This window comes from Myotis lucifugus, unplaced genomic scaffold (genome assembly GCF_000147115.1).
Source record: "Myotis lucifugus unplaced genomic scaffold, Myoluc2.0 scaffold_0, whole genome shotgun sequence".
Classification (NCBI taxonomy): Eukaryota; Metazoa; Chordata; class Mammalia; order Chiroptera; family Vespertilionidae; genus Myotis; species Myotis lucifugus.
The window spans coordinates 24,214,063-24,237,555 of NW_005871048.1; the positions used below are offsets into that span (position 1 = coordinate 24,214,063).

General features: G+C 40.3%; 1 protein-coding gene across 9 annotated transcripts in view; it reads right to left on the reverse strand.

The window, feature by feature from the left end:
- Positions 1-23,493, reverse strand: part of CAST (calpastatin) — a 110,046-nt gene that overhangs the window by 80,767 nt on the left and 5,786 nt on the right. For all 9 annotated transcript variants that reach the window (XM_023749801.1, XM_023749800.1, XM_023749803.1 and 6 more), the window contains exon 2: positions 13,555-13,617. In XM_023749801.1, the coding sequence (XP_023605569.1) occupies positions 13,555-13,617 (63 nt within the window). The remainder of the gene's footprint in view (positions 1-13,554; positions 13,618-23,493) is intronic.

Sequence of the window (23,493 nt, forward strand, 5' to 3'; positions counted from 1 at the left end):
TCTGTTCTTGTATGGGTGAGGCCACACATGAGTACAAGAAACAGATTTCCGGAGGATGAGGCCCAGAAATCAGGATTTTAAAAAGATTCCCAGGTGATTCTAATGTGCAGCCAAGGTTGAGATCCACTGCTCTAAAGAGACAGGCCCAAGGTCCTTGACATCAATCAAACACACTGATCTCCCCAGGGGAACACCCGTGGGCCTAGTTTTAACTCATGCGGAGTCCTGAAAATCTCCCATGAGATTTTATTATTTATATCATCAAGAAAAAAAAATAATTGTTTTTTCACTGGATAGGAAAAAAAAGTGATTTTTCCTCAGGACAATGATTCTAATAAGGGACACACTTAAGTTACTTGGAAACAATTTGATGCTTTTGAGGTTGGCTCTTAAGCTTTGTTGAATGAGAGCAGCTTTGAGACTAGTAGTAACTTTTTTTCAGTGCAGAGATGATACCCTTCAGAGTACTCCACCCAGTGATTCTGACTAGTGGGAGCATGTCCTGTCCTGGCCCTGTGTGAGCTCTGGGGATCACATGGAAATATAAAGATGATGCACCTACCCACAGACAGACAGATGTACAATCATTCAGTACACCCAGCTATGAGGAGCCCGGGACCACGCACAGCGTTCACGCTGGAAGGCCTGCCCACTGAGGGGGCCTGCCAGAGCCAGAGCAGCAGGTCCCAGCCGTCCTGCAGTCGATGTCAAAGGTGACGGCCCGCCCTAGCCGGTTTGGCTTAGTGCAGTGGTTCTTAACCTTCCTAATGCTGCGACCCTTTAATACAGTTCCTCATGTTGTGGTGACCCCCAACCATAAAATTATTTTTGTTGCTACTTCATGACTGTAATTTTGCTACTGTTATGAATCGTAATGTAAATATCTGATATGCAGGATGTATTTTCATTGTTACAAATTGAACATAATTAAAGCATAGTGATTAATCACAAAAACAATATGTAATTATATGTTTTCCGATGGTCTTAGGCGACCCCTGTGAAAGGGTCGTTCGACCCCCCAAAGGGGTCGCGACCCACAAGTTGAGAACCGCTGGCTTAGTGGATAGAGCGTCAGTCTGTGGACTGAAGGGTTCTGGGTTTAATTCCGGTCAAGGGCACAGGCCTGGGTTGAGGGCTCGGTCCCCAGTGGGGGCTGTGCAGGAAGCAGTCAATCAATGATTCCCTCTCATCATTGATGTTTCTATCTCTCTCTTCCTCTCCCTCCTTCTCTGAAATCAATAAAAGTAAATTTTAAAAAGTTTAAAATAAAATTAAAAGAAGGTGATGGCCCCTCTGGCCTTGCTGGGATGGGGCCCCCAGGTGCCAACACTGTCACACGGGTCTGGGAGTGGGGGAGGAAGAGGAGTGACTCAGAGTCATTACAATCTACAGGAATAGACATGACCTCAGTGTGTTTCCTGAAAGTTGCAAGGGCCTGTATGAGGTACTATACAGGTGTCAGGTCAGGATACTGCCGAGGCGAGTTCAACAGTTTTTGTTGCACATTTAAACCTCAGCAGAATATGTGGAAAGCACTAAACTCGTTAGTATAGGGACAAAAAAGTAAGTCAACGACAAGGCTTACGGCTGAGAAAAACTGAATAACCCAACTCTAGAACTATTTTCAAGCCCCTTTAAGATTACAGGTTTCATTCTCTTTTGTCAGTGATGGTGAACCTTTTGAGCTCAGCATGTCAGCATTGAAAAACGCTAACTTAACTCTGGTGCCGTGTCACATACAGAAATTTTTTGATATTTGCAACCATAGTAAAACAAAGACTTATATTTTTGATATTTATTTTATATATTTAAATGCCATTTAAACAAAGAAAAATCAACCAAAAAAATGAGTTCGCGTGTCACCTCTGACACGTGTGTCATAGGTTCGCCATCACTGTCTTTTGTGTTAATGACGTTCTTAGGTAAGGATGTTTAGATTCAAAAGTGAGAAGTGTTCCTACCCTAAACTAAAAATTCCCAGACAATTACATGAAATAGTGGTTTTCAGACACTGGACAGCAGGTGCCCAGGACAGTGCCCCTAAGAGGGAAAGGACAAGGGAGGGGAGGGCTGACACAGCCTGCGGCCGCAGCTCCCAGGCTACAGGAACAGCTGTGAAGGGGGACCAGCAGAAGCTGCTGGTCTCTCTGGTATGAGGGGGAGGAGCTGGCAGTTCCCCAGGCCAGAGGCCTCCAGGGGCTCCCAGGGAGAGCACGGAGAGGAGAGCTGCAGAGAGAGCGCCAGATACCAAGGAGAGCCAGAGTCTGGGGCAGAGGCACAATCACTGGGGCTCACACAGGCCAGGCCAGGACGTGTTCCAGCAGTGAGTCACTGGGTGGGATACGCAGATGAAAGGCAGTCCCCCTCCACAGGCTCTCTGTTCCAAACAAAGCTTCAGAGCAAACCCACAGGATCAAACTGTTTTCAGGTAACCTAACTGTGTCCTGGAAAAAGCTCACAAAAACTTAAGGCAACAACAATCAAGCACCCAACAAGACAAAATGTACATCTGTTTGGCACCTAATTAAAAATTACAAGGCATGCATAGAAGCAGGAAAATACAACTTATTTTCTGTATGCAGGGAAATACAATGTTCAAAAGTCTAGTCTCTTGATTGCAGTACTGCCCCCACGAATCACACATGTAATAAATTGGCTTAGAACTTATATACACATTTTGTACCAATGTCAATTTCCTAGCTGTGACATGGTACTGTAACTACATTAGATACAGCCAATGGGGAAAATGGATGAAGGGTACATGGGATCCCTCCATACTATCTTTGCAAGGTCATGGAAATCTATAATTATTTCAAAATAAAAAGCTTTTCAAAAGTATATTAAGGAGAGACATAGAAGATACTTAAAAAACATACACAAGACATAGAAGATACTTAGAAACACACACACCCATATCAAACTTTTAAGGATTAAATAAATACAAGGTCTCAGATGAAAACTACATTGGGATGAAGAACCAGTGAGAGCCTGGCCGAGGTGGCTCAGTGGCTGAACGTCTTCCTACAAACCAGGAGGTCACAGTTCGATTCCCAGTCAGGGCATATGCCCAGGTCAGCTCCATCCCCAGTAGGGGGCATGTTTCTCTCTCTCTCCTCGTCTCATCTCTCTTCCTCTCTGAAATATATATATATCCCCGTCTCATCTCTCTTCCTCTCTGAAATATATATATATATATATATATATATCCAGTGAGATACTGAAAAAGAAAAGATCAGTGAACTTGGAGGCGTGGCAATAGAAACTACCCAGAACGAAACATAGAGTAAAGAACTGGAGAGTAAAGGACCGGAGGGTAGGGACCAGAGCATCAGTGAGCGTGGGGCAACTGCCAGCAGCTAATACACGTACAACCGCAGCCTCCAGAGAGGAGAGAGAGGAGGAAACAAAACCAAGTATTTGAAGAAAAAATGGTTAAAACATCTGATAAAAAAGTATAAGCCCACTACTCAAGCTCAGCAAATCCCAAGTAAGAGTGAAGAAAGGGGCAAGCTGGTTTTTAGATGGACATCCTCAAAGAGTCCCGGTGACGAGGAAATAGCATCTGTGGGGTGAGAGCTCCTCCTCCTGCCCCAGCTGAGACTCGGTGCCTTTCCCTGCCACGTAGCTGGTCAGAGTTCCTGCAGCCTGCAAGCCATTGATTGTCTTCTCCACCCAAAGTGCAGGGAAAAGGGGCTGGACCACTTTTCAACCAAAGTGACAGCGAATATTCCATAGGGAGCTGTCAAGGGAGAGCAGGACAGGGAATTCTGTAGCTGGCGACGATCTATGAGTAACAGATGAGATGTGACATGTGGCAAAAATGTTGAGCGCACAACTACACAAAAACTTTTGCATTAAATGAGTATTGAAAGCCTCAAAGGTTCAAGTTGGCAGCTAGCATGCTCAAATAATTGCTTAAGCTATTTTTGAAACCCTGTTTAACTGTCTTCAGAAACGGTCACCTATTACTTGATTATTCTTAAAGGCAAAACAAATATTTATCCTTTGAATGGCGATCACATTTTTTTTAAAACTATCAAAAGTTAATCAGATTCATATCTGGTAAATATGGAAAGGCTATTAAACTGGATAATATTGATTTTAGTGAAAAAAATATTGAGGGGGAAGTTAAAACTTTTTTATGTTCTGAATGTAAAAGTAGAATTAGTTTCAAAATTAACTGAACAATAGAGAACACCTTAACTACATAAATTTTCAGGTTACTACTGAATTTTATTTTATTGACTCAATGTCACTTTTCTTTCTTCTTTCACACCTCTTGTATGCAGAAGCTTCTTAAAGCCAGTGTAAGAAAACTTTGGTCAGAAATTAATTGCTAGGTTTTTTTTCTTTCTTAGCATTTCCTAATCAGTCTTTTTTTTTTAATCAGTGGCATCTTAAAGCTTGATGAAATGTAGTAGTTTTCAGGACAAGAACTCTCATTAAAATATATGTTTTGACATATTTGTTAACAAATCAATTCCTCTCCTTAGTAGTCACCCTATGAAATGACAAGTATTGTATTTCCACATGAAAACACAAGCTTTATTGGAAAACAGTCTCTAGAACTAGATCGTTTTTCAAAAGGGTAAGCAGATTTCCCAACACTGGCAATTATAAATCTGTGACTCTCATTTAGAAATGCTCCTTCATACCCTGGTTGTGAATAGTCTGCAAAGAAGTACAAATTACTTTTATTACCAAAAGAAGTCTAAACGTGTGCTACCACAAAGGCAACGCAGCAAATAGGATGTGGTGGCCTTGGGAAACACTGATAAGTCAGTCATAATAAGTTATCCATAAACTCACAAGATTACACAGAAACGAATTAAATGAGGTGTACCATATACAACGGCCTTAATGACACACTATGGGAGCCACACGTCAGTGAGGTGGGGTTTTTTCCTGGTGACTCAGCGCCCATTCATCATCAGCTCAAGTCTCTAGTTTCGAGGTGGCTGCGCTGACTTGGAGGCAGGAGAATCCCATCTTCTCCCACCTCTGCCTCTGCTGAGACCTGGCTTCCCTCCATGCCACATTTTCTACCTAAAAAAGAGGGAATGTCTGTCCCTACACTTTCTTCCATTGGGAATTGGAATGACTATTTTACTTTATGTTCTTTTGAATGAAAACAGGGCACAGAACAAGGAAGAAAGAAGGAAAGAGTTAGAGAAGGGAGTTGTAAAAATGGGCAACAGTAGTAAAAAAAAAAACTATGGCATTGCCTTAGGTAGAATTCTTAAAATAGGTAATTTTATAACTAGTATCATTACTCGTTAAAAGCCTGGACTCTGTAAAGTAAGTCAATTCTGAGCTCCACTACTAAATAACTGTGACCCAGACAGGTTACTTAAGCTGTGCCTCAGGTTCCTCCTCAGAACACTGCAGTTGTAAGGTGTGTGTGTGTGTGTGTGTGTGTGTGTGTGTGTGTAAGTGTATGTAATGCCTATATATGTGTTAGCTATTCTTAATCTCTAGTTCTCAACAAATGATTTCCAGTTCTCAGCTACCTTTATCAAATCTATAGAAAATAGTGTTTATGTAATTCTCCTCCCCTTTTGTAAACTAGTTCTCACTAAAGTGTTAATAATTAATACAGTAATATCCCTCCTAGGAATACTGACAATTTAAAAGAGGACCCAGGGGAAGGTAATGTTTCAACTCAAAGGTTAAGGAAGTTGCTAATGGTGGAATTTCAGGCATGAACAACAAACCACCTGGGAAATCATTATTACATGGTGCCTCCTACATATCCCTACTTGATAAGATTGCCCCCTCAGGGGCGGGAATGTACCTTTAAGCCTCTTTAAATTTTGGTCACATTTAGGGGATATTTTTTTGTATTCATGTATATGTGTACTTTTCAGAGGAAAAGATAACAGTTTTCACCAGATGCCAAAGGGACCATGCACTAAAAATATTTAAGAGTCTTTGCCCTCTAAGCTGCTTAAATTCTTATTCTTTATCCATATCTAAGAGATGCACTTGTATTCAAACATGGCCTCACTCCCCCGCCCCGCACCCCCCCCCCCACACACACACAGCAGCAGCAGCCTTGCTCTGGAATTATCTCTTATGGGTTCCCAAGGAAGAAGGCTCACATATAAAACATTTCTCTCTTTCAAGGCCTAAGCAGACAAAGGCAGAGATGTAGTCCTGATCATTGTTAAAACATTCTCTTCCATAAAACACTCTCTTCCATTATTATTTTGGGAATTCATGCATGGGTAGGGTCCCTAGACCTGGCTGGGAATCAGGGCCGATGTGTGGGGCAACAGGCGACTGGGGGGGCCCCTGCTGGCACCCACCTTGGCCAGCCTGGCGGCGCCTACTCACCAGCCCCACCCCCGCTGCCGCCGGTCACCTCCCTCTGCAGGGCAACCAGCGGGCAATCGGGAACCCCCTCTGGCACCCGCCTTGGCTGGCCTGGGGCTGCAGGCTGGGGCAGCTCCTGTGTTGAGTGTTTGCCCCCTGGTGGTCAGTGTGTGTCATAGTAACCAGTAATTCCACGGGTCATTCCGCCTTTTGGTCTATTTGCATATTAGGCTTTTATTATATAGGATTATCTCTATTCTGTGTATTGTTCTTCCTCCTCTGATTAAAAACATACATTTAAAATAAAGAGAAAAATAGAAAGAAAATGCAAATCACCCAAAATCTTGCCATGCAAGACAACCACTTTCAGTTATTTTTCTATTTTTATGCAAATACACAAATAAGTAATATGTGTTTTAAATGTTATATAAATGGAGTTGTAAGTCTTTCTTTTTTTAACCTAACGAACATTTTCCTCTCTCATTAGATGTTTTCAAAGCATGGTGTTAAAGATGCCACAGTCACTACATCTGTGCCATAACTTCACTGATTCATTACTGCTGTACAACTAAGCTAGGATAAATATACTTGTGCATAGCCATCAAATACACCTCCAGTTATGTACTTGGAACAAATTCCTACAATTAGAATTTCTGGGTCAAAAAGGTTTAATTATTGTTTTGTGCATTAATCTCAGTCACTTATCTCACATTTCTAAATATCATTTATGTTTTTATTAAAGGAAAAATCAAAATAAACAAACAAGGAATCTAATGAATTAAATAAACTGATGAATAAAATAGAACCAGAGGCATGGAAACATGGAACAGAGTGATGAATCTCAGAGGAAAGGGGGGTGGGGATGGGAAGAGATTAACCAAAGATCTTATATGCATATATGCATTACCTATGGACTCAGAGAACAGGGTGGTGAAGGCCTGGGATGGGGCGGGAACTGGGTGGAGGAGGGCAATGGGGAGAAAAAAGGGGATATCTGTAATACTCTCAGCAATAAAATTTTTTAAAGTTTAATCATATTTCTAACATTTCAATCTTATAATTTATAAATTTTCAAATATTTGAAGAAATTTTACACAAAAAGTCAAAAGCAAGCCTCTTCCTTAAAACATACACACCCTAACATATGCTAATTCAGAATGACAAAATCAACAGTGTGTTCCCACCACTGAGGCTAGAAATGTTTTATTCCATCCATTTGTTAACACTGCACAACCGCAAGGAATTTCCTCCTTTTAACCACTGGGTGTCCCCTGAACTATACAATTAGCATTCGGGCAGACAGCACAGCATCATATCTAAGAAGCATTTCAGCAATCTGTGTAGCTGGTAGTAAGAACCTTCATTATCTTTTAAATGTGTTATTTTTACAGTTCATTAGTGATTCTGCTTTCTGTTCAGCTTTCACTACTCAGTGAAATAGATATATAGTTTCAGATTTTACTGAGTGTAACTCAGTGTTTAAAGAAAGGAAGCAGAAAAAAAATGAATAACAAAATTATAGTCAGAGAAGCAATTTTTTATCCCGGTACTAAATGAAACCAAAATTGAAATGGGAATATGATATCATTTTAGCTCTCAATTTCCTATAAAGAGAAATCTTTTTCTTCAAAACTGTATTCACAGATTCAGCATGATATATTTCTGGACTATACTAAAGTCCCAAAACTCTGCTCTTTGAGCTCAAACTAGACTACTTAGAATCAGAGGCTTGATCTGCAAAAAGGAAGGCCCAGGGATGCCAATCTTAATTGAATAACCAACCAGGAAGTCTAGAGCCCTAGGAATTGAGGTAAACATATGTTTAGAAATCACTCGTGAGTTCTTTCCAAATAATGTCCCTATTTGCTATTGTTCAATTAATCATTGAATCCATTTACCTATAAACAACTGGGAAATAATTCAAGAAATCTGTAACATGGAATGCATCTTGGAACACTTATCTCTTTTTATATAAACACCGATTTCAACTTTTTTTTTGCTTTATCTGATGTTCAGCACATAAATCCATGTATGACACTGAGAGAAAAGAGGCATCTGTGCAGAATCTCCACTTACTCCCTCACAATCGTAGCAGCAACAGCTCCACAGGGACCTACAATACCTCCAGCTAAGGACACATCAGTCTAGAAATATTATTAGCTTAAACCCTTCTCATAAAATAGCTTCTCATAAAACTATTTATTGAATGATGATGCAAAAGGTCTCTATTTTAAACATAGTTTTTGGCATATGTTTCTAGGTGTTACACTTGGTTGGTTTTAAAACAAAAGACTAAGCTTAATGAACTACAAAACTTTCTTCCTTTATTCATGGGTAGGTCTCTGCAATACGTAATCAAGAAAGGAATTTGAGTCCTGTCACATCCCATCGTTAGAAATCAAGACAGGGCTCACCTTTATCGTCATGGGAGCTCTTTTTGTGGCCCTAAAATTAATAATAATAAAGTAATGGTAATAACAACAACAACAATAACCGCAGCTAGCATGGACAGAGCACTCTGTATGTTCACAATCGGTGAACCACCTGTGTCATGAGGGGTGAAACAGAGCAAGCCTACACGTCCCTGAGAGCCCTTTTCTTTTCCGGGAATGCTCAGGCTCCTCATTTAGAAATGCAACTACCTAGAAAGCCTAGGCATGAGACAATCTACCTTCATTCCCCATCGGTGCCTCTTTCTATGCGAGTGTCTCTTTCTGAACTAAGCCAAGGTTACAAAACCTGAGGACCTACTAAGCAGCATTCGGAGTGGGTTACGTGGAGTGGGACAAGACGTGGGAGGGCAGGGTAGTGGGCAGGGTGTGGAGGTGGCACGCTGCAGCCTGGGAGAGTAGTCGTCCTGAGTAAAGTGGTCTTCTTGGGGCAGGGGTAAGAAGAGCCCCTTTAGCAGTAAATGGGCTAAGGCAGTGGTCGGCAAACTCATTAGTCAACAGAGCCAAATATCAACAGTACAATGATTGAAATTTCTTTTGAGAGCCAAATTTTTTAAACTTAAACTATATAGGTAGGTACATTGTTATTAACTTAATTAGGGTACTCCTAAGGCTTAGGAAGAACCACACTCAAGGGGCCAAAGAGCTGCATGTGGCTCGCGAGCCGCAGTTTGCCGACCATGGGGCTAAAGAGTGAAGTTTTTCTACGCATGTCATTTCACACAGATGATAGTCTTCTGTACTGAATGAAAGCCTGTGAATAGTGGGGATTTTACCAGTAGTGTACATATCCACCTGCCAAACAGATGTAGATCTGAGGAGACTGAACTGGCCTAAACGTGGGCAGAGAGGGGCTGTGGACAACAGGCTCATGATTATGGGCAAACCAGATGTACACAGAGTTCTTTTACTTAAAAATGATCAAACAGAAATAAAGAAATCTGGACTCTAAAAGAAACTGCCGAGGAAGAAAGAGAGCATCATTTCCCTGAAGACTGAAAAAGAGAATAGATCTCACAAAATGATATGCTACAAGAAGGAAATTTTAGAAAAAGGTTTGCATCCTTAATAGGAAACAAGATGGTCTTAGCTCCATGAAACCCGAGAGCTGCAGGTCCAGAACCAATTGAGATGGAGAGACAACAGAGTGAGACAGAAAGGTAAGTGGACAGCAGAGAGAGCTACAAGTAAACACCCTCCCTCCCCCCCAAAAAAGGGGCAAAATTTAAATCTGTATTTTAAGTTTCAAAGAGCAGGCTTTAGATGATAGAAATAAAAATATGGGGGATAAGCTTCAGAAACTCTCCCAGAATGCAAAGGTAAAGGTCAAAGACAGAAAACTGTAAGGCAGTTTAGCAATGCAAATGCTTGAGATTGGATTAGAGTTAATGCCTATGAGAATGTATTTGTCTGTTTATACAATCATTATGAATTTGTTAGGTCCTTCTCAGAGACAGAGGAATTACAAAACCAGTTGTTTTCTCCTGGTTGCAACTTCCCAAAGTCCTCTTCTGTACCCTTTTTTCCTTGCACCTCCAAATGAAATGCAGCAGAATAATAAAGGGGGAAGAAAAAACCAGGAAGTACCCTGAGCATAGAAAGCAAATTTTCAAACGGTCTTTATTTCAAAGGCCTAGGTCTGTCCTTGAAAGTCTAACCAATATGTTTACATATGTTGAGGACAATGCGGTATTTAACCTTTGGAATGCATGCTAGTTTGAAAATGGATTACCAAAACCCAAAATACGCTTCCTAATCTTACCTCTTGTTCAGCAGAGCAATAGTAAGAAAAATATTTGGGAGAAAGAATCAGTTTCGGGAAACCCTTCTCTGGTAATCTTGAGAAGCAACCACAGTGGGAGGCAGAGTAGATAACAATTCCGGATTGTACACGGTTTCATAATTGTGAATACAAAGGCTAAAATGATGCCTAATGCAGGCTGACTGCCTTGAACTGTCTCCAAGGCCACAGTATCTCCTCAAGGACTTATTTTCACATAACATGAAGAATTAGAGGAGACAAACACACCTTGCCCACTAAATCATCCCACCCACAGGTGTGTCCACCCTGTTGAGTAGGCCTGGACAGAATTTGTTGAGATAATAAACAATCTTCCACCTCAGACTATATGAATCTCTACAGTGCTTTACTCCATGGGAGCAGGGACAGGCCTCTACCCCCTCCTTGCTTCTATTGGCTGGGACAGAGCAGAACAGACCCACACGTCCACGCTCTGACACAAGTACAGGAGCTGTAAATCTGAATTTCTCAAGTGTCATGAAACAATGTTGGAATTGTTTGAATGGCTGATAAAGAGAAGAAAAATCCCTTCCTCCTTTCCTTGAGGTAGAAGTTCATTTAGTCTGCCTCCTCTGACAGAAATCTCGAATTCTCCCCTGGCTGCATCTGTAACAGGGCTCCTTATCAGTTTGGCCAAGCCCTTTATAAAAGTGGAAATGAGACACTTTACAGTCCAGATATTATAAAAAAATAAGTCCAAACACTATGTTATCAATCATGCACACCCAGCAATGCATGCACACTCCAGATGTAATACGTAAGCTTCCACATAATGATAACATAATTGGGGAGAAATAGCCGATAAGAACTAGACTACTAACCACTTGACTGTATTCAAAAAGATTTTCTTTTTTGTACAAATAGTTTAATCTTGAGGAATATCAATAGAGAATAACATCTAAAAATATTATATTCTTATTTGGAGAATAAAGAAACACTACAGTTTTCAAACAGAAAATTATTTTAGTCCTGACCAGTGTGGCTCAGTTGGTTGGAGCGTTGTCCCATGCACCAGAAGGTTGCCAGTTTGATTCCTGATCAGGGCATATACCTAGGTTATGGGTTTGATCCCTGGTCAGGGCACATACGGGAGGCAACCAGTTGATGTATCTCTTTCACATACAAGTTCCAGCCTCTCTCTCTTTCTCTTTCCCTTCTTCTCCCTCTTTCTCCCTTTTTAAAATCATTTTTTAAAAGAACATTATTTCATAGAAAACTTATCTAGGAATATATTTTAAGAGTAAGATTAATAAGGGAACTGAATAATATTATATAGATTTTCATGCTTGTAAAGAGAAAAAATGTGATCTTCATATGAAAATTTATTTTTTAATAATTTAACCAAGAAGCAGGTGAAAAGCTTAATAAAATTTATTTTTTCTCTTTCAAAAAACATTTGCCTTCCATGGTTACAAAAATTTACTGCAAATTTTCTTAGTAAGAAATAATCTAAATTATATTCTCATGGGTAGTAGAAAGCAAAGGAGTAAACCTTAGTGCATATAATTCCTGGCTGGTTCTAGCTGTTATGTCCTCCTTACATATGGAATATATTGAGTATTTCAAAAGTGCAGAAAATAAACAGAAAGAGGAGCGAACTTTCTATAAACATGTTGATAAAATAGAGAAAAATAAAATGATCGCTTTGTGCTTTTCTAACTTTGCACATCAAGTTGGAATGAAACAATTTCTATTGAATGAAGATGAGTACACCTACTGAGATTTAAAAGGTAGAAAGCAGCAAAAGGGAGGCAAGTCCAGTGCCCTTTTGAAGGCCAGCACTCTCTCATGACCTTCCCATGGAGCTGCAGGCCAGTGCTGACAGTGCACACAATGGTGCATCGTCACTGAAAGGAGACACTCAGAGGCTCACAGAAAACCCATCTCAAAGTGGGGAGGTTTGGTTTTACTAGCACTTCCACAGAATCACTCCAAGTAAAAATAGTTCTTTCTCTCTTCCTTTTGTTTAGGAACTTGAATGACTTGTTAATCCAGGCCATCACTGTCCTCCTTTCACGGTGCACTCTAATCTTAAAAAGATTTCCTCACGTGAAATCTAAAGAACAATATAAACAAACAAAATGGAAACAGACTCAGATACAGAGAACAGACTGATGGCTGCAGAGGGGAGGGGAGTTGGGGGCTGAGTGAAAAAGGTGAAAGGATTGAGAAGTACAGATTGGCAGCTACAGAATAGTCACTGGGATGTGAAGTACAGCATAAGGAATATAGTCAATAATATTGTATTGATTATGTATGGTGCCAGGTGGGTACTTGAAATATTGGGGAGATCACTTTGTAAAATATATATAATGGTCTCACCACCATGCTGTACACCTGAAACTAATGCAAAATAATATTGCATTATTTTCAGAATGCAAACTATAACTGAAAAATAAAATAAAATTTCCTTTTCTGCTGCAGCATTTGGTTTCCCCTTCTCAATCTGCCATGTTCACAACAAAACATTTAAGATTCACCAATTCCTATGGGAAAAATACCCTAAATAATTTAGTTCTTTTTCTAAAGGTTCTTTCTCCTGGAGCATTTACTTTATTGTTAATTCTCACATGAGGATATTTTTCCCCCCACTGCTTTTCAGAGAGAGTGAAGGGACGGAGGGAGGGAGAGGGAGAAAGAGAGAGAGAGAAACATCGATGTGAGAGAGACACAACCACTGGGAGCCTACTGCATGCACCACAATCGAGAGCGAGGAGTGAATCCGTAACCCAGGTACATGCCCTTGACTGGGAATCGAACCTGCAACCTTTTGGTGTGTGGGCCAACACTCTAACCAATGAGCAACACAAGCCAGGGCAAGCATTTTATTTTTTAATGATTTCCATTTATATTCTTGAATTAAATTTAGTTAAAACTAAATTTGGCAATATACCACTAGGAACTCTTTGCTACCTCATTATTTCTTTCAAGGAAGAATTCGCAATTTAAAAGCAAGAGAAAATGAAAACCCAGTATTGTGGAAATTACCTCATCTGCTCCTTTCTTTTCTCCTGACCTGGAAGGCGATCCACTGTCTTTTTCATAGACATGCTGTAAAAAAAAAAAAAAAAGATAATGTTTAATAGAGGGAGGTGACACAAGATAATATAATAGTGACTTTAATCCCAAAGGGCTAAATATATAGACTGGTAAGAACAAGGACCCCTTTAATCTTCCTCCTGGGAATGTTGATAATTCTATACCCACTGATGTGGGTGGTTTCAAACTCAAGGGAACTACAGACATGCATTTGGGGTGTAGAAAGTCAGTCTGTAATTAACCAGACACAGACCTGATGGCGATGCTAAGGTGGCATCTCATCTCCTACAAAATGCCAAATTGCCAGTGTGGGAGACGTCTGGTTCCTTAGGGAGATGAGATGTCTGAGGGTCAGGCTGAGGGTGAAGCCAGACCTGAGCCTCAGTCAGCATGGACAGGAGGGAGGACCAGATCTTCCCAGTCAACCATCACTTCGATGGCTCTTGGAATTCCCTACAGCTCTTCTAAGTATTCACCAGTTCAGAGAGAGAAACCCTGAAGTGGCAAGACCACACCTGCAACTTCCACTCACTATGGCTTTAGAAGTTCATAATATCCAGAAACAGAACTACTTTTCTCACTAGAACACTGGGGTGAATGCAAGTATTTGTATGTGGTACATAACGGTTTCAAGCAGCCTACAGGCTCATTGGTTTTGATGCTAAGGTAAAATAAGCTATACAGTTTATTGATTTTTTTTGAAAACTGAAAATTGCATATTCCTGAAAAGAGAGTACAAAGAACTGTTTCATTTCTGCACATTGTGGGATGTTCAAAAAAGTGGGAAAAAGGAAGCCTAAATATTTTTTTTTTAAATAAAAGCTCATCATTGGGTTCAATCACAATTACCTTCAGTTCAACCAAAATATAAAATTCTATTACATTCCCTAGAGCAGAATGATAACCTGATAGGTAGGTAATTGAAATTAGTCAGATTAAGAAGAGTTGCAACAGTAATAATAATTATATCATTCTTTATTATTTACATGGCACTTTCATATACATTCTTATTTGACAATAAAAGAGGCTCATATGATTTTGTGGATAAAATACTAAGAATAAGAGTCAATTGCTGTGTTTTTCACAAGGACAGGCACCTAACAAATGGGAAAAAGCAAGTCTTATGACCTAAAATCTGTTGTTTGTCATTATACAAACAAGATAGAATACTATTCCCTTTAATCATATCAACAGATATTTTAGTAAATTTAAAAAAAAAGGACAAGGAATGCCCAACACATGGGCATTTTTGTATGAAAGACTATGAAGAAATCACTTTCATGAATGGAAAGTTCTTCCCCATATGACAAGCTCTCATGAGTTGGTGAGTGGAATCCACAGAAAAGCAGGCTGCTGCACTAGCCTGTGAATGAAGCCCTGTACACAGGGCTCGTCTTACCCACATATCCTGGTCAGGAGTTTGCTTGTCCACAGTTGAGAACAATCAGTACTGAGTAGTTAATAAATCTTGGGGGGAAAATGCCATTTAAAAGCCCCTATGCACCACAGCAAGGTGGGAATTGGTAAATTTTAGAACAGCGGTTCTCAAACTGTGGGTCGCGACCCCTGTGGGTCGAACGACCCTTTCACAGGGGTCGCCTAAGACCATTCTGCATATCAGATATTTACATTACGATTCATAAGAGTAGCAGCATTACAGTTATGAAGTAGCAACGAAAATAATTTTATGGTTGGGTCACAACATGAGGAACTGTATTTAAAGGGCCAGAAGGTTGAGAACCACTGTTTTAGAATAAAGATTCCTAAAGGCCAGACTAGGGGGAAGAATTCTTCGGCACCTGGAGACAGAATTCGAGAGGGACAGATAGAAATTTACTCAGTCTGTCTCCTTCCAGAACTGGTCATTTAAAGCCATGATATCACATTCATTTATGATCTCCAATTCCATGTCTTTGTCAGATTAGATATAGGTAATAACACAACAGTATCCACTGTTTTACTGAACACACTGCTTAGAGCGTCTCATTTACTTGCCAGGAGGTATTATTATTCCATTTTACAAATAAAGAGGCAGTTTGCTCTAGTCAGTGCAAGGTTCCATGTTCTCCACAAGGGCTCAATCTGCTTTCTACTCATGTAGCAAATATATGTTATGACTTATTACCTCACAGTAAATGTACAGCTTTTTCTCTCTATTGGTATTCAGATATTTTTCTTTAGAAATTTTTAAAAAGTTGTTTCCTGATGGTGTTTCAAAGTTGCAGTTCTCCAGATTAAGCAACAATATCAATTACATGCTTTCATTGAAATGCTCAAAATTATTCAAAATAATGTTGGGTCTAAATAATAGTTTGGAATATATACATATATAACATATTTTTTAAATGTTAAGTTATAATGACAACTTATAAAACTTATGGATTTTAAAAATTGTTATTTTGTCATTTCAAAAGAAATATTTGCTCTCAATAGGAAGCTTTTTTATAATATTCAAAAGCATAATGACAAATAAAAATCAGATAAACAAGTGGCAAAAATTTTAGGAACTGTATGTATGGTATTTTTCCATTTTCTACTTTTTAAACCTGGCTTTATGTTATAAAACTAGAGGCCCAGTGCACAGATTCATGCACACAGAAAAGAAATTAATCAGAAGAAATATTTTAATATTGTTATTCGCCTTTTCTCTATAATAGAAGTGTCAACCAAATTCACAATCAACAATGACAGATCGAAACACATGCTTGAGATTGGTGCCAGCCTTGTATATAGAGAATAAACTTGCTTAATTAGACCTGCTTTCTGATTTAGCTAAACTTTTTCCAGTCCAGTGAAGCACCCCAACTTCTCTTTCAGGTAATTGTCAGCAACACAGCAATAAATATCAACATGAGCAGATTATTATTGTAGATCACTCAGGGAGAACAAAGGGTAAGATATTTAACTGCAGCAGTATTTGACTATATTCTGCGCAGTGAGAAAACCTGAAGTCATTTTCAAGGTCCACCATTTCTTACTTCTTTTCAGTTGGGTCAAGTTTCTAAACTTTCTAAATCTCCATTTGTTGGCTAATGAAAAGAAAATAGGATTCTACTGAGTCTCCTATCTACCTACTCCAGGACTTCTGTGGGGATCAAATGAGATGAGGCATGGGAAAATGCTTAACAGACATTTGGTTAAACTGTAAAATGTTTGCACCTGGCTATAAAGCAAGTCGTGTTCCTGGGCTGAAGAAACTCCAAGGAGGCTAGTCGCTAGGAAGAGAAAGCCGGGCGTTGCTACGTGACGTCATTACCCAGAGCCCACAGTGACCATTTCCAAGATGGACTGGGATGTGGGCCACATTTTGTGCCATGGGGTCTCGGCAGCGTTGGCTGCGATTTGGTGGGGTGTCGCTCTGGGGTGGTGGTGGGGCCTGTGTCCCACATGGGGGAAGCCGAATATTACTTTGTCGGTGCCAGGTCTGCAGTGACATTTCTTTGTAAATGGCCAGTGTGCGTCACGTCAGCTCATGCGTTGAGCATCTGCCCCCTGGTCATAATGACCGTTCAGACGGTCGGAGGGACTTAGCATATTAGCCTTAGATAGATAGATAGATAGATAGATAGATAGATAGATAGATAGATAGATTTTGGTAACATACAAAAGGCTGAAAGAATACACTAAATGCCAATATTCCCACCACTTATATTCAACAACTATTAACGCAGATCTAAGTATCTGTCATATATTATAGACAGATACATAAATCTATTTATCTATGTTTGTATATGTAGCTATATTTGAAAGTAAATTGGAAATATCCTGAAACTTTACCCCTAAATATTTCACCATGCATCTCCTTAAATTGAGGACTTTTCCCATATAACTCCACCATTGTCACTTTAAGAGAATTAACAATAATTATTAATGCCATTCAATTTCCAGTAAATAGCAACTTTCTGAATGAACCATTGCCCTGACCCTTTTCTGAGGCTCATTCAACACTCAGCATTCAATTAATGACGTAAAATCAATTATATCTTTTTACTGAGAGAGTGTCAAAGTGCCTAATGTTTTAATTCAAGGAATAATTGAGCATTTTTGACATAATTGAGATAGTGAAATGAAATATTTGGGAAATATGTCAAATCTTATCCAGTTTAGGAATCTGCAGGAAGACTTTCTAAGAACAAAGAGAGGAAACTTTGTCTGCTACTACTATGTGAGGCTGGTGAGATGGGGAGAGGTGATGAGCATGAGAAGGGAAGGAGAGAGAGGTCAGGGAAGAGAATCGAACCACAAACCCGATAAATTCAAGCAGTTTTCCATGAGGAAAAATAAACTAACATGTGCTAAGCACCTACTAAAAAGAATAGAGGATCTGTCTATTCCTAGGTTTCTTAATTTTTTTGTTGCAAGTTAATGGGATTTTTTTTAGTTTCTCTTTCTGTGAGCTCATTATTGGTGTATAAAAATGCCAAAGATTTCTGAGTGTTAATTTTGTATCATGCTATTTGCTAAATTCATTTATTAAATCTAGAAGTCTTTCTTTGGAGTCTTTAGGGTTTTCTATGTACAATTCATGTCATCTACAAATGACAGTTTTATTTCTTCTTTTCAAATTTGGATAGCTTTTATTTCTTCTTCTTGTCTGATCGCTATGGCTGGCATTTCCAATACTATGTCGAACAGGAATGGTGAAAGTGGGCATGCCTGTCTTGTTCGTGTTCTTAGGGGAAATGGTTTTAGTATTTGCCTATTGAGTATTATGTAGGCTATAGGTTTGTCATATAAGACTTTTATTATGTTAAGGTATGGTCCCTTTATTCCCACTTTGCTGAGAGTTTTTATCATAAAAGGGTGTTGAATTTTGTCAAATGCTTTTTCTGCATCAATTGATATGATCATGTGGTTTTTGTCTTTCAATTTGTTTATGTGAAGTATCACATGTACTGATTTGCAGATATTGTACCATCCTTGCATCCCCGGAATAAACCCCACTTGGTCATGGTATGTGATCTTTTTAATGTTAAGGAGGTAAAAGATCTGTATGCAGAAGACTACAGAACATTGAAAAAAGAGATAGAGAAAGATATAAACAAGTGGAAGAATATACCGTGTTCATGAATTGGTAGAAACAACATCATTAAAATGTCCATACTACCCAAAGCAATCTATAGATTCAATGCAATCCCATTAAAATACCAAGGGCATATTTCACAGAGCTAGAACAAACTCTTCAAAGATTTATATGGAATAAAAAAAGACCCTAAATAGCCATAGCAATTCTGAGAAAGAAGAACAAAGTTGAAGGGATTACAGTACCAGATATCAAGCTATATTACAAAGCCACTGTTCTCAAAACTGCCTGGTACTAGCACAAGAACAGACATATAGATCAAAGGAATAGAATAGAGAATCGAGAAATCGACCCAAGCCATTATGGTCAATTAATATTTGACAAAGGAGGCAAGACAGTCTCTTCAATAAATGGTGTTGGGACAATTGGACAGATAGATGCAAAAAAAAAAAGGAAACTAGACCACCAACTTACACCATACACAAAAATAAAGGCTTTTATTATGTTAAGGTATGGTTCCTTTATTCCCACTTTGCTGAGAGTTTTTATCAAAAAAGGGTGTTGAATTTTGTCAAATGCTTTTTCTGAATCAATTGATATGATCATGTGGATAAAGGACTTAAACGTAAGATGGGAAACCATAAAAATCTCTGAAGAGTCCACAGGCAGCAAAATATCAGACATATGTTGTAGCAATATCTTTACCGATACAGCTCCTAGGACAATGGAAACTAAGGAGAAAATAAACAAATGCAACTACATCAAAATAAAAAGCTTCTGCACCACAAAAGAAACCATGAACAAAACAAGAAAGGCCACTGCATGGGAGAACATATTTGCCAAGGTTATCTCTGGTAAGGGTTTGATCTCCAAAATGTATAGGGAACTCATACAACTTAGCAAAAGGAAGATAAACAACCCAATCAAACAATGGGCAAAGGACCTAATTAGACACTTTTTGAAAGTCAACATATAGAAGGCCAATAGACATATGAAAACGTGCTCAAAGTCAGTAATCATCCGAGAGATGCAAATCAAAATGATAATGAGGTACCATCTCACACCTGTCAGAATGGCTATCATCAACAAATCAACAAATGACAAGTGCTGGTGAGGATGTGGAGAAAAAGGAACCCTCTTGTACTGCTGGTGGGAATGCAGACTGGTACAGCCACTGTGGAGAACAGTATGGAGTTTTCTCAAAAAATTAAAAATGGAACTCCCATTTGACCCAGTAATCCCACTTCTAGGACTATATCCCAAAAAACCAGAAACACCTATCAGAAAGGATATATGCACCCCTGTGTTCATAGCAGCACAATTCACCATAGCTAAGATTTGGAAACAGCCTAAGTGCCCAACAGCAGATGAGTGGATTAAAAAACTGTGGTACATCTACACAATGGAATACTACGCTGCGGTAAAAAAGAAGGAATTCTTACCATTTGCAGCAGTATGGATGGAACTGGAGAGCATTATGCTAAGTGAAATAAGCCAGTCAGAGAAAGATAAATATCACATGATCTCACTCATTTGTGGAATATAATGAACAACATAAACTGATGAACAAAAATAGATCCAGAGACATAGAGCATCAAATAGACCATCAAACCCCAGAGGGAAGGCAGGAGAGGGAGGGGGAGGGGCGGTAAGAGATCAACCAAAGGACTTGTATCCATGCATATGAGCATGACCACCTGCGCGCACAGACAATAGGGGGTGGGGGCATGTGCTGGGGTGGGGGGGGGGAGAGCAGACAGGGAGAAGTCAACAGGGGGACAAAGGAGACATATGTAAAACTTCCAACAATAAAGAATTAAAATAAATAAATAAATAAAATGGGGGAAAAATAGAGGATCTGAAAGGTGAGGTCTTCCCTAGTCACACCACATGTCAGGATTACAGTCTATGGTCAGAGGCTGGGCTACGCTGCATCTAGTTAAAAGCTAGCTGAGATCTTGAGATTCACATCCAGAAAGTCTCAATCCAGCCCTAGCTGCGTTGCTCAGTGGTTAGATCGTCGGTCCCCAGACTGTAGAATCACGGGTTCAATTCAGGTCAAGAGCATGTACCTCAGTTGCTGGTTGGGGTGCAGGTGGGAGGCAACCAATCGATGTGTCTCTCTCACCTCAATGTTTCCCTCTGTTGCTTCCCCTCCCTTCTGAAAGGGTTAATCAAGAAACAGGGCTAACTTAGCAGGGGCTAACAAAAGAAAGCTCGTTCTGCAAGCCTAAGCCTTGCACAAACATGCTCCCCTTGAGTGGTTATTTTACAGAAATTCCTGAAGACCACAATTCTTGCACAGCCCCCAGAGAAAGGACGTCTGGCACCAGCAGAAGGACAAAAGGGCAAGACTATAAAACTAGACCGGGGGCACCGTCCTGATATGTGTGTCAAGCCGAAGCCCCATCTGCAGCTCTCCCTGAGCACATAAAAAGCCTGCTCCCTCCCCATTTGCTGCTGGTTTTTCTCGAAATCAGTCCACCTGCACTCAGGTGCCATGAATATCATTTTGATTACACTGATGCTTCGGTCCATTCTGTGTGACCCTGATCCAACCCCGAACCTTTCACCTCCCACTCTCTCTAAAATTCAATGGAAAAAATATCCTCAGGTGAGGATTAACAAAAAAAAAAGTCTCAATCCAATGCTCTGAAATGAAAATCAGCACCAAAAACAACAACAAAAGCAAAACAAAACCCTTCTTTTCCAAGACTGGTTTGTTTTATAAAATTAATCGGACACACAATACTTGTACATTTCATCCTGTAGTAGCAGCTGGAGATGAGGCCAAAGACAGGTAGAGCAGGAGGCCAGCCCTAAAGCATGGAAAGTTTCACGGGACGACCAGGCCACCGAAGACAGGCGTTCAGAAGCAGGGAAACAAATCAAATAAAGGGCTTTCCTTTCCTCCCTCAAGAAGGAATAATTTCCCAAACGATTTCCAGCCCCTGGCATCACCACATATTTGGGAAGTACAGCTGTCTTTGTCCTCATTCTAGGAGATAGCATTTATATGCTATAATCTTCTACCCTAGCAAACCAAACCCTGAACCTGTCAGGAAATAACAAGAGCCAGGAGCAGTAAGACTTGGAGCCCGTGTTCCCACCCAGCTGAGGACCTTCCAGCATTTGGGCACCCTCCCTATTGCACCATGCACGGACACACACAAGGGCATACCTTGCACTGAATAAGACACAATCAACAAACTTCTACATATGTGAACGAGGAGAGAAGGCAGAAACAAATGAGCTTTTCCAAGTCCAAGGCCAGCTGTGAAAGAGCACCCAACACTGAAATGTCTTTGCTTTATTTAAAAAAAAATAATAAAGATAGTTTCTTTTAGGAGGTGACAAAAGTATTCTAAAATTAAATTGAGGCGATGGTTGTACCACCCTATGAGTACATTAAAAATATTAAATTGTATGTCTTAATGGGTGAATTTATGGTTTGTGAATTATATATTTTTTTAAAGTTGTTTTAAAAATTTTTCCTTCTTCAACTTGGAGACAAGGCCACAGAGATCAGTATTTGCATGTCCAGCGCCCACTGTACCAAAACCGCGAAGCAATAAAATGTTATCTTGGTGCCCTCTGGACTTTCCCTGTGCACAAAGCTCAGCTCTCGCGGCACCACCACTGCACCTACTGAGGAAGGCTTGTTTCAGGGCCTCCTGAGAATCGGAAAGCCTTCGATCAGCAGGTGTTCCACCCCTCAGAGAGGGCCACGTGACCCTGGGCAGGCTTGGAAACGCTCACACTGGAGCCCTGGGACTTGGAGCCAGTTTGCTCAGGGTGGGGCCTGGACATGAGTATAGTTTCTAAAATTCCTAATATGCAGCTAGGATTGGAAACCACTGGTTTTGCAGGGAGATTTGTGGCACCATGACTGGAAGTGGAGGTTTCTGCTCCTCCATTCACCCACTGGGTCAGCCTCCATGGGGGGCTTGTCCTGGTCAGGCAGGCTGGGGCTCTGGGCCTCCTGCGTGAGCTCTGATGGCTCAGGGCCTTGTGTTCACACCAGCGTTTCCTGACTAACTCTGAGCCTTGCCCCATGCATGGCACATCATATCTTCATGTCTGCACATAAGTCTCTATTTTCTTAGTAAAGCAAACTAATTAGCACTTTATTGTAGACTTTCTTGCTTACTGATTACTTCATAAATGTATATTTTGCCTTCCTAACCACATGGTAATTATATTCTTTTTTTTTCCATGGTGGGGGTATGACAACTAAATATTAATTGAATGAATACTTTTCAATTAATGTTCCCTGTGAAGCACTTTTGTTCTTTGCAGGTCCATAAACTAGATAAAAGAACAAAAAGCTAATATCCTATATAATAAAGATGTAATATGCAAATGGTTGTTACGCTGTGAAGCCTAACGACTGAGTAACAACCAGATCATGGATCAGCAGGAGGGTGGGGCAGCGAGCTACAAGCGGGCGGTGGAGAGCTACAGGAGGGGGCAGGGCAGCAAACTATGAGGAGGGGAGGGGGGATAGGGGTAGCTACAGGAGGGTGGGGCAGCAGGTGGAGAGCTACTGGAGGTCAGCAGGGAGCTACTGGCAAGCTACTGGTGCACGGATTCGTGCGCAGGGCTACTAGTATATATCTATATCTGTATCTATATCTACACACTAATAAAAGGGTAATATGCTAATTAGATCAGACATCTTCTGGACATCCTTCCGGACAAAGCCACGATGGCGGGGGCTGAGGCAGAGGTGGTTAGGGGCAATCAGGCCAGCAGGGGAGAGAAGTTAGGGGCGATCAGGCAGGCAGGCAGGCAGAGGGGTTAGGGGGGATCAGGCAGGCAAGCAGATTGGTTAGGGGCAATCAGGCAGGCAGGCAGGTAACAGG